This window comes from Periophthalmus magnuspinnatus, chromosome 21, assembly GCF_009829125.3.
Source record: "Periophthalmus magnuspinnatus isolate fPerMag1 chromosome 21, fPerMag1.2.pri, whole genome shotgun sequence".
Taxonomy (NCBI): domain Eukaryota; kingdom Metazoa; phylum Chordata; class Actinopteri; order Gobiiformes; family Gobiidae; genus Periophthalmus; species Periophthalmus magnuspinnatus.
In genome coordinates, this window is record NC_047146.1 from 3,523,851 (window position 1) to 3,538,234 (window position 14,384).

Sequence of the window (14,384 nt, forward strand, 5' to 3'; positions counted from 1 at the left end):
CGCATTAGCTTTTAGCTTGTTAGCTTGTTAGCTGTTAGCAGGAGCGTTGAGAGTCTGATGTTTACAAAGGGACGGTCTGTAATTCCGACGCCCGCGGTCAGTGTCAGAGCTGTCAGAGGAGCTTTGGGCTAAACGGGGGACTCAGCAGGAGGGACATACACCAGGACCACTGACGGGACGAGAGGACATCGAGAACGACACGTACAAGAGACCGGGGTCCTGAGTGTCTACGCGGCTAACGCAGAGAAGCTAACACGGCCACGCTAAAGTCGTCCCACGTCGCATCACATACTCATTACTCAACTACGGGCGTTTTTTGTTTGCATTCTTGTTTTACGGGAGTTGACTCTTCACGGACCTGCCCTCGCTGTCTCTAGTGAGGACCTCAGGGCCGCAGAGAACATTCAGGTTTTTAAAAGCAGGCTCAAGACCCATCTTTTTAGCATAGCTTTTGATTAGTATTTATCATTTTAGTTTACTTCTCTATTTATTTAGTCTTATTTAGGCTGGCTAGTGTGTTTATGTTTTACTTATGTTTTATTTACTTGTTTAGTTTTGACTTATTTTATTATTTATTTATTATTTATTTTATTATTTATTGACTTATTTATTAGTTTTGACTTATTTTATTATTTTTAATCATTTTAGATTTGCCAGTGTTTCCTCTGAGGAGCCCTCTGCACCGGGAGCTGTGGTTGGCTGTGGCTGCTGGGCCCTGGCTCGTGGGCCCTGGAGGTTTGGTCTTGACCTCATCTCTTCTCTGGGCCCTGGGCTGGTGTCCTGTGGCTGTGGGTGACCCTGTTCCTGGTGCAGATGGTTCCTCTGGTGGCGCTCTCTCATTTGGTTCATCTTTATCCAGCCTGTTCCACTTAAACATATTTTAAATGAAACTGAGGTATTTTAACATGTGTTGAGGTGGGGGGTGGGAGTGTGTGTTGGGGTGGGGGGTTGTTTGGTTATGATTATTGATGTGTTGGGGTTGGGTTGTTGGGCTGTCAGGTGGCTGGGTGGGTTTGGTGGGTGGGACTGATTTTAATGCTTTGTAAAGCACTTTGTGTTACATTTTTTTGTATGAAAAGTGCTATATAAATAAAGTTTGATTTGATTTGATTTGATCTAGGCCTGGTTGTGTCACCTGCTTGTCTCCATGGAAATAAATCCTTTTAATGCCATACTGTGGAACATTCCGACGCAGTATCATCTCCAAATAGTTGCATGACCCTGCGGCGTTCTATACAGGAAGTACATCCAAAATATTATTCGATTTTGCGTCATGAAACTACCAACCAAAAGAAACTTGGAACACAGACAACAAGGATTTCCAAATCGCCAAAATTCAAGTTCAGAATTCCCAGATGAAAGATAAACGAGTCGTACTATCCATCCATTTTCTTCCCACAGGGAGCAGATGAAGCAGGAACTCCCAGACTTCCCTCTCCACGCACTCTTCCTCCAGGGGGATTCCATGGTCTTCCCAGCCTTTTCCCAGTGGGACATGCCCGGAACACTTCCCCAAAGAATTACACACAAATGTCAAATAAAACTAAAGATAATAACGGAGAGAATGTAAATTTGCAAACATGGAAATAAACATTAAGAGACTAAGGAATCATTATAAACCTACAGAAACAACAGGATCATCACATTTAGCAGAAGCAGTCCTCCCATGTTTCCGGAGGTTTTCCAGAGCGGAATCTGTTGTGTAACCTTGTGACAGATGCTCGGAGCGTTCTGGCAGCTCCTCAGGTCCAGATCATGTTGTGCGCATGAATCATTTCAGATTTCAGTGTTCTCTGCGGGAGACAGACCGACTGCGGAGGGTTTAATCTATGGACACGGTCAAACACGACACAGGGAAAACGAGATCTTATGCAACGTTCAGGATGTTCTTCTTCTGTAGGTAATGGGTCTTCATGGAGAGGTCAAATCTTTGGAGACAAGTCCACGCAATTTCCGGCCTCGTAGATGTAAGTGTGGGCCATAGAAACCACAGACTGTACAATAGAAGTCGACCGAGTGATTGTGACGTCGCGTTTGTCTTCGAGGATCAGGTGGAGCAGGTTAATCTGAACATTTTAAGGTCTGAACGGAGAGCCTGACAGCAGCAGTTACAGAACAAGGCCACCATTTTTCAATAGAAAGCGAATTGGAGTCAGATCCGATGGAAACGCGGTGACTTAGAAGGTTAGATTCGCCCGCTTACATCTACAGCGTACGATTGAAACCAACACGCTGCCATCTTGGGTCCGTCCTCAGATCTCACACGTCCGTGGATGTTCTGTGTGTTCTGGCAGCTCCTCAGGTCCAGATCATGTTGTGAGCGTGAATCATTTCAGATTTCAGTGTTCTCTGCGGGAGACAGACCGACTGCGGAGGAGTTTAATCTACGGACACGCGACACGGGAATACGCCAACTACGAAAGACCCAACGACAAAACAAACGGTTTAGCTTGTCCTGAAAGATCTAAGAGTCAATGATCTATGTAGTTTTTCTTCATGGAGACACTGTGGCATTTATTTTATCTATACACGTAAAGGATAAGCAAAATTACAGGTCCAATCTGTGGAGAGGTGAGCCCACGGTGTTCGTTTTCAGCCAAACCGAGGCTAATCTGGAGCTGAATTCCCTCCCCCCCCAAAAAATCCAAGTGTGTATCATAGCAACCAAACATCCAATCAGGAGTGAGGTTGTTGAAGGTAACGCCCCTTTCTACGCACGCTAGCTGCTAGCTTGAGGGACAGACGCTTAGCAACGCTGTCAATCAAACCCGTTGCTTCGTTTACGTCTTCATTTTAATGTCTTTTAACGTTTTTAATTTATGGACAAAATAGCGAAATAAAAACACCAGAATCACATAACGCGGGTCAATACGAACATTTAAAGCCACAATGACGAGCCCGACAGCAGCGGACACAGACAGACGTTGAACTGCCAAAGCGCGGTCACGCTTACGTCCTACTTGGAACGCGGCGGCTCGCGGGTAAACTATGTCCGTGACGCCATCTTGGATTCATCCTCAGATCTTATTATGCTTCCATAGATGCGCTGTGCGTTTTGGCAGCTCCTCCGCTCGATATCATGTTTGACCATGAATCTTCACCGCTCATTTCAGATTTCAGTGTTCTCCGCGGGAGCCAGACTAACTGTGACGGCTTTAATCTACGGACGCCGCCAACATGACCCGGGGGGACGGGAGAAACGGCAGAACGAGGTCAACGGTTAAAGGAACGTTTGCGTGTCGCTAAATTATAACAAAATCTATGATCCAACGATAAGTTTAACTCGTTGTGAAGTTTAGAATCGTGAAAAGCTGGTGAAATTTGAAAGATTTATGATGTTAAAAACTTAAAACACCTTAAATTTAAAACACCAACTCATCTTACAGGTCAGATCTGTGGAGAGCGATCCAGGTTCCTTAAGTTTTCTGGAGGATTTTGGACTTCCTGGACCTTGAATACATGCAAAATAGACCGTTTACCAGACCTGAGCCAAGATTCTAGTCAGATATTTGATCAAAGTTGAGTTCCTGAACATAAATAATACTTTTAAACATTGTCTTTAAATATAAAACTTCTTCCCCCAAACTCTGCGCCAAACCACAAGACGACTGGACGTAAACCGCTCCATTAAAAACATCCAAGCTGACTCACCATTAAGCGCCGACTGAATCATCTGGATCGTTTGAGGTGAGAGATAAACATTACGTCACAATTCTGGGTAGTTTCATTGGTCCCTCCTCCAGATCTCGGGGCGGGGGGGGGGGGACATTGCGCTGTCAGTCCCCCGCAGAGAGCAGCTCGGCGGGGGGCGGACAGACGAGGACCAGGCCTCTCTGGAGCATGTGAGCAGCAGGACGGAGTGAAATGTGAAAACGTTGCATAAGAAAAAGAAGGTGTAGGTTTTCTCCAGAAATACCAGGTCCAGACTTTCTCAGCCGTTTCAGTGACGTTTATGAAACTGCAACGCAAACTCTCTGTCAGTTTCACGACTGCACCCAGAAACACGACAGTTTAAGAGTTTATAGAGTGTACGGAGGGAAATGAGAGATAAATGTCAATGTGCACAGACAAAAGTATTATTACCATTATTATTTTTATTACTTTTATTATTATTAAAGTTGTTATTATTATTATTATTATTAAAGCTATTATTATTATTATTTTTATTATTATTATTATTATTTTTATTATTATTATTTTTATAATTTTTATTGTTACTTTTATTATTATTGTTACTTTTATTATTATTATCATTATTATTATTATTATTATTATTATGTTTTTATTTTATTATTATTATTATTTATGTTTTTGTTACTTTTATTATTATTATTATTATTAATATTATGTTTTTATTTTATTATTATTATTTTATTTTTTTTATTTAAATCAAATCCAGTTTTATACAAAGAAATGGAAAGGTGCTGAAATTTAAACTAAACCCATGTTGAAGACATGACGTGTGAAAAAACTGTTGGCCAGAATATAAATATATCAACAGATCTATTTATATTTGTATAAATTATGAAATGGTTGTTTCATTCTAATGTTTAAAAGTCGGCATCATTTCTCTGTAAATCCTGGAAGAAACGTCAAATAAGTTTGTTTAAATGAGTCTGTAGATGTTTGTAACGTCTGACAACTGGCCCATTGTATTTTATTGTGTTTTGTTGTGTTTTATTGTAATTTATTGTGTTTTATTGTGTTTTATTGTATTTTATTGTATTTTATTGTATTTTATTGCGTTTTATTGTATTGTATTGTATTGTGCTTTATTGTGTTTTATTGTGTTTTATTGTGTTTTCTTGTGTTTTTTTGTATTTTTTTGTATTTTTTTGTATTTTATTGTGTTTTATCGTGTTTTATTTTGTTTTATTTTGTTTTATTTTGTTTTATTTTGTTTTATTGTGTTTTATTTTGTTTTATTTTGTTTTATTGTGTTTTATTGTGTTTTATCGTGTTTTATCGTATTTTATTGTGTTTTATTGTATTTTATTGTATTTTATTGTGTTTTATTGTATTTTATTGTGTTTTATTGTGTTTTATCGTGTTTTATTTTGTTTTATTTTGTTTTATTTTGTTTTATTGTGTTTTATTTTGTTTTATTTTGTTTTATTGTGTTTTATTTTGTTTTATTTTGTTTTATTGTGTTTTATTGTGTTTTATTTTGTTTTATTTTGTTTTATTTTGTTTTATTGTGTTTTATTGTGTTTTATTGTGTTTTATTGTGTTTTATTTTGTTTTATTGTGTTTTATTGTGTTTTATTGTGTTTTATTGTGTTTTATTGTATTTTATTGTGTTTTATTGTGTTTTATTTTATTTTATTGTATTTTATTGTGTTTTATTGTGTTTTATTGTATTTTATTGTATTTTATTGTATTGTATTGTATTTTATTGTGTTTTATTTGTATTTTATTGTGTTTTATTTGTATTTTATTGTGTTTTCTTAATCATGTCTTTAAAGGTCTCGGCATTTTTTGTTTGCAGGACACAATAATAAATAATAATCTGGTCCACTGCTCCTGATGTTTCACCCAGAGACACTGAACGACGGAGTTTTTCCAACAGGAGCAAAGACAAAATGAAAAATAATTCAAAACCCAAAACAGAAGAGCCCTGGTGAGGGTCAGAGGTCAAAGGAGCAGATGCACTGCCCTGCTCTTAACCTTTTTATCTTAAATATGTTCCAAGTATCACTGCGGGACATTTCATCACATTAGAACAGGGTTAAAGCCCCACTGCGGGACATTTCATCACATTAGAACAGGGTTAAAGCCCCACTGCGGGACATTTCATCACATTAGAACAGGGTAAAGCCCCACTGCGGGACATTTCATCACATTAGAACAGGGGTAAAGCCCCACTGCGGGACATTTCATCACATTAGAACAGGGTTAAAGCCCCACTGCGGGACATTTCATCACATTAGAACAGGGTTAAAGCTCCACTGCGGGACATTTCATCACATTAGAACAGGGTGAAGCTGAGAAAAAGCAGTTTAGTAAATGACAGGAGCTTTAAGTGCACTGGGGTCATGAGGTCGTATAAATGAGGAACAGAATGTGAGACGCTGGATCTGGATAATTCCCTGTAAATCCCAGTGTGAAACAATCAGGAGCCGTCACTGTGGTGTCTCAGTGTCTCACTGAGTGGACAGGGACACTGGAGATCCTGCGCTCTGATTGGACAGAGACACTGAAGATCCTGCGCTCTGATTGGACAGAGACACTGGAGCTTTTGGACTGGACACACAAACACACTAAATGAAATAAACAGCACATGTCCAGATGTCCATAACCAGATCTTTCTATAATCCTCACATTGTGACCTATGTCTTTAAAGCTGCGATGTGTAACTTTTCTGATGGAGAAGCAGCCAGAGGAGGCACAGGCGTCTGATCCGGATGCCTCCTGCGCACCTTCCTGGAGCAGTGTCCTGAGCGTCTCTACTTAACCTGCTGCCTCCACGACTCGGCGCTGGATGAAGCAAAAGAAGATGGACGGATGTGGCACCTGCTCGTCTCCATGGAGATGTTTTTGACCTTATCCCGCCTCGCCGCTTTTGTCTCTAAATACTTCTGTACTGCACTTTCACTGTGGCGGCACTAGGGCTGAGCAATTAACCAAATTCATTCAATTAATTTGTGTTTTTATTATTATCCATCCCGACGTGGAGCTGAATCATAATCGTTCCAAAGGAGAATTTCAGATTAAGAATGTTTTGCTGCTTAAATGTTATAAAGTGTTGATTCGTTGTTAAAATCTTAAACGTTCAACACTCGCTGAACATTTTTGGCTGAACTGTTGGTCCCAAATCCAAACCTCAAGCCTCGAGCTCGTCTAATCAACTCCTTTTGGAAGATCCGAAAACTAAATCCAAACACTGGGATGATCTTCTCTGTGACTCGGCCCAAACTCTTTATTCAATTTTATTCTCCTATTTTACTGTTTTAGTGTGACTTTAACTTGTTTTAATTTGATTTTACTGGTCTTACTTTGGTCACGTTGAGTGTTGTAAAGCGCTCTATAAATAAACGTTGATCGATTGATGATTGATCGAACGCTGCGCGGATTCTCTGGAGGCTTTAAACGGCTTTGTGGTCCATATAAAACTGATTTCCTGTCAAGATCGTTAGCTCCGTGCAAAATAAAACAAACCGCCGATAACAATGGCCGCGCCCGACTTCCCGAATAAGATAAATAATTTACAGCAGGAGCCTTCAGTTACCCTTTAAAATCAAGAAAGAGCAACAACAGTAAACGAAATACCGTGAAAACTAAAGCCACAGATGAAGTCTCCATGTTAAATGAATCCGTCTGATGCGCTCCAGACCCCGTGTACGCACTTCATCCGCCCGGTGACTGATTTCCCGGTAAAACATTTTCAGTCCGGCTGCTCGGGTGTTGTTTCCGTGGAGCTGTCCTGTTTTATGTAACGCGGCTGATCTATGGACAATACCTCCCGCTGCTCAGAGTAAGAACCTCTCACATGTCACCACGGGCCTCCTCGCTCAGCTCGCCAACTAACGGTGAGAGCGAGACGTCACGAGGTTAATCCAGAGTGTTGGATCAGGAGGGACGGTCGCCATGTTTCCTTTTTGTCGTTAACGTGTTTAAAGCTCCAATATTACTCAAAAATGGACTATTGTGAGGTTTAAATCGTGTTATAATGTTGTTTTTCCATCAAAAACACACCTGGAGTTGTGTTTTGTTTCATTCACACACTTTATTATTAGTCTGTTACATCTCCAAAGCTCAAAATGCTCAGTTCCACCTTGTGATGTCATCAGGTGGTAGTTTTCAAGCTCCTTTTTACCTTTAGTTCAGTAAAGATTTCCAATTCCAGAAGCTGAAATCATCCAACTGATTCTATAAATGAAGGCGTGTGGAGTTTAAAAACACAGCGGAGCACTTCCTGTATCGCCACACGATGACATCACAAGGTGGATGTTTTCTGTTTGAGAGAAGAGCTCAGCGTAAATATGCAGAGTTTATTTGCATGTTTTCAAACGTGTGAGTGAAGCAAAACACGACTCCAGGTCTGTTTTTGGTGGAGAAACATTGTAACGTAGATCAGGCCCTTTAATGAGTTTCACTTTTGTTTTTGACGCTCCAAATCATTCGTCCTTTTGCTCCCTGTGCAAAGTCACTCCCCCTTCAGAGCGTTACACAACTATCAGCTGCATCCCGCTCCAAAAAAATCAATTTTGCGTAAGATGTCCTCTTTTTTCTGCAGAATCACCTTTACTTTTAATCGTGTTTTAACCGTGTTCTCTCGTCGTTATCTTAATAAAGCTCCTGCTGGAACATTTTGAAACACTGGAGTGATGAAGTCTTCACTTTTTCAGATTAGCTCAGTGTTTCAGGTCGTATTTGGACACATCTTTAGTGTGTGGTTTGACTCATTTAGAGTTCATTTTTCCCTCTTTTGTGTCCTCTTTGGATCATTTCTTTCTTATAACCACAGTGAAAATGTCCACTGTCTTTGTTTACGCACAAATTGTACAGAAGGTCATTCAAAGAATAACAAAGACACATCACAAATAATCACAAATAATCACAAATAATCACAAATAAGCATCATAAAATTAACATTAAAAGGAGAAAAGTGCAGAATAAACCCCTTTCAGTCACATTCACATAAACAGAACCGTTTGAGTCTGGATTTAAACTTTGTCAAAGTCGAGGCCTGAGTCACATCTTCAGTAAGAGAGAGAAGGTTTAAACTGAACAAAACTGAAACACTGATTCAACTGTTTAGTCCTGGTTTAGTCCTGGTTTAGTCCTGGTTTAGTCCTGGTTTAGTCCTGGTTCAGTCCTATTTTTATTTTAATATAAAATGTTTTCAGATCTTCTGGATTATCCAATGACAACAACAACATACAGTTCACAGCTACATGGGAACAACATGCTAACAGCGCGATCATCTGTCCTTATGGATTTCAGAGGTAAACTCATAAACAGGGTCTGAAATAGTCCTCCTCTCTGCACCTCCTCTCTGCACCTCCTCTCTGCACCTCCTCAGCTCCACTCACACATCTGATAATTATATATAGACTCATAGAGCGTCTATGGTATATGTTTATTTATAGTCACGCAGCTCAGGAGCGACGCTAAACCTGATCCACAGATCTGTGTGAGGAAATGTCACGATGACGACACTTCAAAGTCAATTTTGATACGAAAGAATAGATTTGATTTAATACTTAATAAAAACAATGATAATAAAAACACTCGTGTACAAACTGGGCTCTCAGAATCACATCATTTATACACAGAAGTGAACCAAAGTGAAAAGGTCAAAGTTCATCGTGTTTTTACGACGCGATGCCAAAAGGTCAACTCCAAAACCTGGAAAAAACGTTGAAGGTGATGGATTGAGAATTCCACATTTGGGATGCACGGAAGGAGCAGAAGAAGAGGAAGAAGAAGCAGAAGGAGCAGAAGAAGCAGAAGGAGCAGAAGAAGAAGAAGAAGAAAAAGAAGAAGCAGAAGAAGAAGAAGCAGAAGGAGCAGAAGAAGAAGAAGAAGAAAAAGAAGAAGCAGAAGAAGAAGAAGGAGCAGAAGAAGGAGCAGAAGAGGAAGAAAAAGAAGAAGCAGAAGAAGAGGAAGAAAAAGAAGAAGCAGAAGGAGCAGAAGAAGAAGCAGAAGAAGAGGAAGAAGGAGCAGAAGAAGAAGAAGCAGAAGAGGAAGAAAAAGAAGAAGCAGAAGAAGAGGAAGAAAAAGAAGAAGCAGAAGGAGCAGAAGAAGCAGAAGAGGAAGAAAAAGAAGAAGCAGAAGAAGAGGAAGAAAAAGAAGAAGCAGAAGAAGAGGAAGAAAAAGAAGAAGCAGAAGGAGCAGAACAAGAAGCAGAAGAAGAGGAAGAAGGAGCAGAAGAAGCAGAAGAAGAAGCAGAAGAGGAAGAAAAAGAAGAAGCAGAAAAAGAAGAAGAGAAAGAAGAAAACAAGTAAATGAAGAATGCATGAAACTTATGAGAACAAGAGAAGAGTTACCAAAAAAAAATCACTTAAAACTGGACTCAGGAAACGTTTGACTACAGCAAGAAACACAGTTTAAGTCGTGAGCACATGGAATAAAAAAAAAACAGCAAAGAAGAAAGTAAAGCAACAAATCACTATTACAAATCAACAATGAACGAAAGACCCTGTTATACTTTTTAAAAGAGTCAAAGCTTTTACATCGTACGAGTGCATCTTTTTCCCCGTAAATGGAACTTTATACTTCAGGCTCCATTTTAAAAAACAGGTAAACGATTTAAGAAAGTCCAAAACTAAACACGTCTGTGGTCTGGATACAAACTTCACGAAGTCACAAAGACACGTCCAAACAATCAGGATGAACCCGACTCCGCTGCATCCCTCAACTTAAATGGAAATAAATCATTTCTGGACAAAGTAAAACATTCTGTGGAAGGTTGTCGTCTTGTGGGTGATGGTTTGGCCAAGACTAACTAAAACAAATTCAGTTTTTCTTGTTTGGTTCAGCTGTATTAAACCTCCTTATCTAAACCGTCTGAGTTGGAGCACCCCAAGGCTCAACACTAGGGCCTATTTTATTTTCTTATATTAATGATTTTCCAGATGTTTGTTCACACACTCAGCTTTGTGTTGTGATTTTAACAAAAGCAAAAGTCTAATGCTGAACCGCTGACATGAGCTGTGACTTATGTTGACGAGAAATTCTTCAGTTAAAGATTTTATACGGTATTTTCAAAACACCCGACTGAAAATCAAAGCTCAGAAGTGTTTTTAAAAGCCGAGATTCAAACTGTGGCTGAATGTAAATATCTTGGTGTGACTTTGGACTCAACTTTCTCTTTTAAAAAACATGTAAAAAACACTGTAAAACTGTAAATGTTAATATTGATAATTTTAAATAAATCAGATTATTATTGCCTTAAAATGCCGCTAAAACGTTTCTTCGGTTTGATTTTCTCACACGTTGAACACGACTTTACAAACTGGTCAAAGACAAACCTCGCTGCATAAAAAAACAACTGAATCACTGCACGAAAAGCTTTAAAAATATGAGATAAAACACAGAAATATCACTAAATTTATTCAAATTCGTTGGTTCAATTTACAAAAGTTAACGTGCACTTTCTCCGCCACTTCTGAATGAGTTTATTAACCAGATCGACGTCTCAAAAATCACGTTCTACTGTCGAAACAAAGAGAGTTTTTTATTATAATCGTCGTATTGGACTCGGTATCAAATCTATTTCTTTTCTTTCTCTTTCCTTTCTCTTTTCTTTCTCTTTCCTTCTCGTCCCTGCACTTCGTCCGTCCCAGGCTGCGCTCTCTAACTCGTTGGTTTATCATATGGTCGTCTGAAGTGTCCTCCTTTACATAACAGTGTGGATCTATGGACGGCGCCCCCCCCTGTCCGACCGGCGTTAGGTTCTCTGTCAGATTTATGCCTGACCAGCCTTTTTATAGACACTCGATCTCCTCAGAGCGTTCGTCACCTCTCAGGCCACGGCGCCCAAAAATAAAACCCCCATGAGTCTGTGGGAAGAACGAGGGAGGAGGGAGGGAGGAGGGGAGAGAGGAGGGGAGGGAGGAGAGGGAGGAGGAGGGGAGAGGAGAGAGAAAGGAGGAGAATAAAACCCCCATGAGTCTGTGGGAAGAACGAGGGAGGAGAGGAGGGAGGAGGGGAGGAGAGAGGAAGGAGGAGAATAAGCCCTCCATGAGTCTGTGGGAAGAACGAGGGAGGAGAGGAGGGAGGAGGGGAGGAGAGAGGAAGGAGGAGAATAAGCCCTCCATGAGTCTGTGGGAAGAACGAGGGAGGAGAGGAGAGAGGGGGAGGAGGAGAGGAGAGAGAAAGGAGGAGAATAAGCCCTCCATGTGTCTGTGGGAAGAACGAGGGAGGAGAGAAGGGAGGAGGGGGAGAGAGGGGGAGGAGGAGAGAGGGGGAGGAGAAGAGGAAGAGGGGGAGGAGGAGAATAAGCCCTCCATGAGTCTGTGGGAAGAACGAGGGAGGAGGGAGGAGGAGGGGAGAGAGAGGGAGGAGAATAAGCCCTCCATGTGTCCGTGGGAAGAGGGAGGTGTGGAGGATGGAGAGGGAGGAGAGGATAGAGAGAGGAGTAGAGAATAAAGAGGAGGAGGAGTAGAGGATAAAGAGAGATTAGTAGATGATAGAGAGAGAAGGAGTAGAGGATAGAGAGAGGAGTAGGAGGAGGGGATAGAGAGAGGAGGAGCAGGAGGGGCAGGAGGAGCAGCAGGAGGAGCAGGAGGAGCAGCAGGAGGAGCAGGAGGAGCAGATGGTTGCTCATTATCACTCTCTTCTTGCCAAACTCTGGGACCGTTGCCTTTTGGCCTCCACACTGAGTCTAACTTTAGTGACTGTTGGATTTATGAGCTCCCGTTTTACACCTGGACTGTGTTTTTCAGTTTCTAGAGTGTCGCACTCCCAGAATGCACTGGGGCGGGAGACGTTTAAACCGATCGCACTTCACCGCGGAAAAATCTAAAACGTAAATCCACAAATGTTGAACTTGATCCTTTTCTATCAATGACTCGACCCAAGAACTGAATCACAAACACAAACATTATTCATTTAACCCGCCTCCGTCTGGGTTAAATACGATTGTCCCGCCTCCGTCTGGGTTAAATACGATTGTCCCGCCTCCGTCTGGGTTAAATACGATTGTCCCGCCTCCGTCTGGGTTAAATACGATTGTCCCGCCTCCGTCTGGGTTAAATACGATTGTCCCGCCTCCATCTGGGTTAAATATGATTGTCCCGCCTCCGTCTGGGTTAAATACGATTGTCCCGCTTCCGTGTTGTTCCGTTTTCTGATCCGTTCTAACGTTTCCTCGTCACAAACAGACCCGGACCTGCAGATTTAGGCCCCGACTTCTTCTTCTTCTTCTTCTCTCAAACTGTGAAAACGCTCTGTTCCACCTTGTGATGTCATCGTGTGGCGATACAGGAAGTGTTTTTAAACTCCACACGCCTTCGTTTATAGAATCATTTGGATCGTTTCAGTCTCGGAATTGCAAAATCTACGACGGAGCTAAAGGTAAAACGTAGCTGTTAAAAGCTGGAAAACTACCACGTTATGACATCACAAGGTGGAACAGAGCGTTTTGAGCTTTGGGGATGTTTACAGACTAAAAATAAAGTGGTAACATTATATCATGCTGTTTTAAAATATTTATAAAACTGTTTAAAATTATATGACAATTAAAACCTGTCTAATTTAATAACTTTACACATTAAAGTTGCACTAAGGAACTTTTCTGGACGTGTTTTTGCTTTACCGGGACGTAGTGCAGCGGTAAACTCTTTTTTTTTTTTTTTTTTTTTTTTTCTACAGTTCAGTTTCGTTATTCAGCCTCTCCGCAGATCTGACCTGTGACTTGGCCGACCTGGTGCTCGTCTCCATGGAGATAATGCCGTACCGCGGAACATTCTAGGCAAAGCAATAAGCGTAAACGGCGTAACTCAGCGTGCGCTTCAGATTCAGAACAATTACAGCGAGATAAAAGATAAATAATAATCGCGTTAGACTCATTTTTTAAAAGAAACGCCGCTTCACGTTTTCGTTTGAACTTGGCGAATATAACATCTCCACCGCGCAGAAAAGTTACTCAGTGCATCTTTAAAGCAAACATGTTCTACACAATCGACGTTTCAGATCTTATAACCACGTTGGAGTTGTTTCCCTTCATCATTTACTCACTCAGATTTGCTTTTGGAGTGATTAGTTTAATCTTTAACCGTTTATTTTCAAGCCGCCATTTTACCGCTCCCCTCCCGTCGCCGCCTCCGCCCGTCGCTCTGTACTTACTTTGGTCTTAATCGGTGACATTCGTAGGATTCAGCAACGTCACATTTATCATTTTATAGGTACAAATGAATGAAAATCTGCCGCTCGCTAGTGTGATGTGCAGCTGTCCATAGGGGGCGCCGGCAGTTACACGGCGTTTTGTTGCGATGACGTTTACGGCGACGTCAGCTCACGACGGACACCGCGGTTTTCTAACGCGGAAGTCAGCGGATTTGTTTCTTTTATTAAGTTGTTTTAGATGAACACAGTCGCGGTTCACCTTTCGCGTTCTCGCTGTTTCTCGGATTTTTTAGCGAAATTTTAAACGCTTTTTTACATCGTCTGAACGTGCATTGTGTCGTGCGTCCTGATTGGCTGTTGGACTGTAGACCATTGTGTCCTGCGTCCTGATTGACTGAAACGTTGAAACGTTCTGCACCGACAAAGACGCCTACGAAGGTTTGAACTTTGAGAGAGTTTAAACGAGAGAGAAATGTGAGAAAATGTTAACGCCTGTGTGAGAAAAGTGTATAAAGTGTGTGGTGAGGGGTTTTACAGACAAAAACAGAGAATAATTGTAAAAAATAAAGCTGATACTTCACAGATTTTGA

The 14,384-nt window shown here is 41.0% G+C and overlaps 1 protein-coding gene across 1 annotated transcript; it reads left to right on the forward strand.

Annotated features, from left to right (window-relative positions):
* Positions 1 to 9,431: 9,431 nt before the first annotated feature.
* Positions 9,432 to 9,950, forward strand: LOC117389449 (cilia- and flagella-associated protein 251-like; the record flags this gene model as incomplete). Its single annotated transcript, XM_033987127.1, has 1 exon — positions 9,432 to 9,950. A coding segment is annotated over one exon (519 nt), but the record flags the coding sequence as incomplete, so codon positions are not given.
* Between the last annotated feature and the right edge of the window lie 4,434 nt (positions 9,951 to 14,384).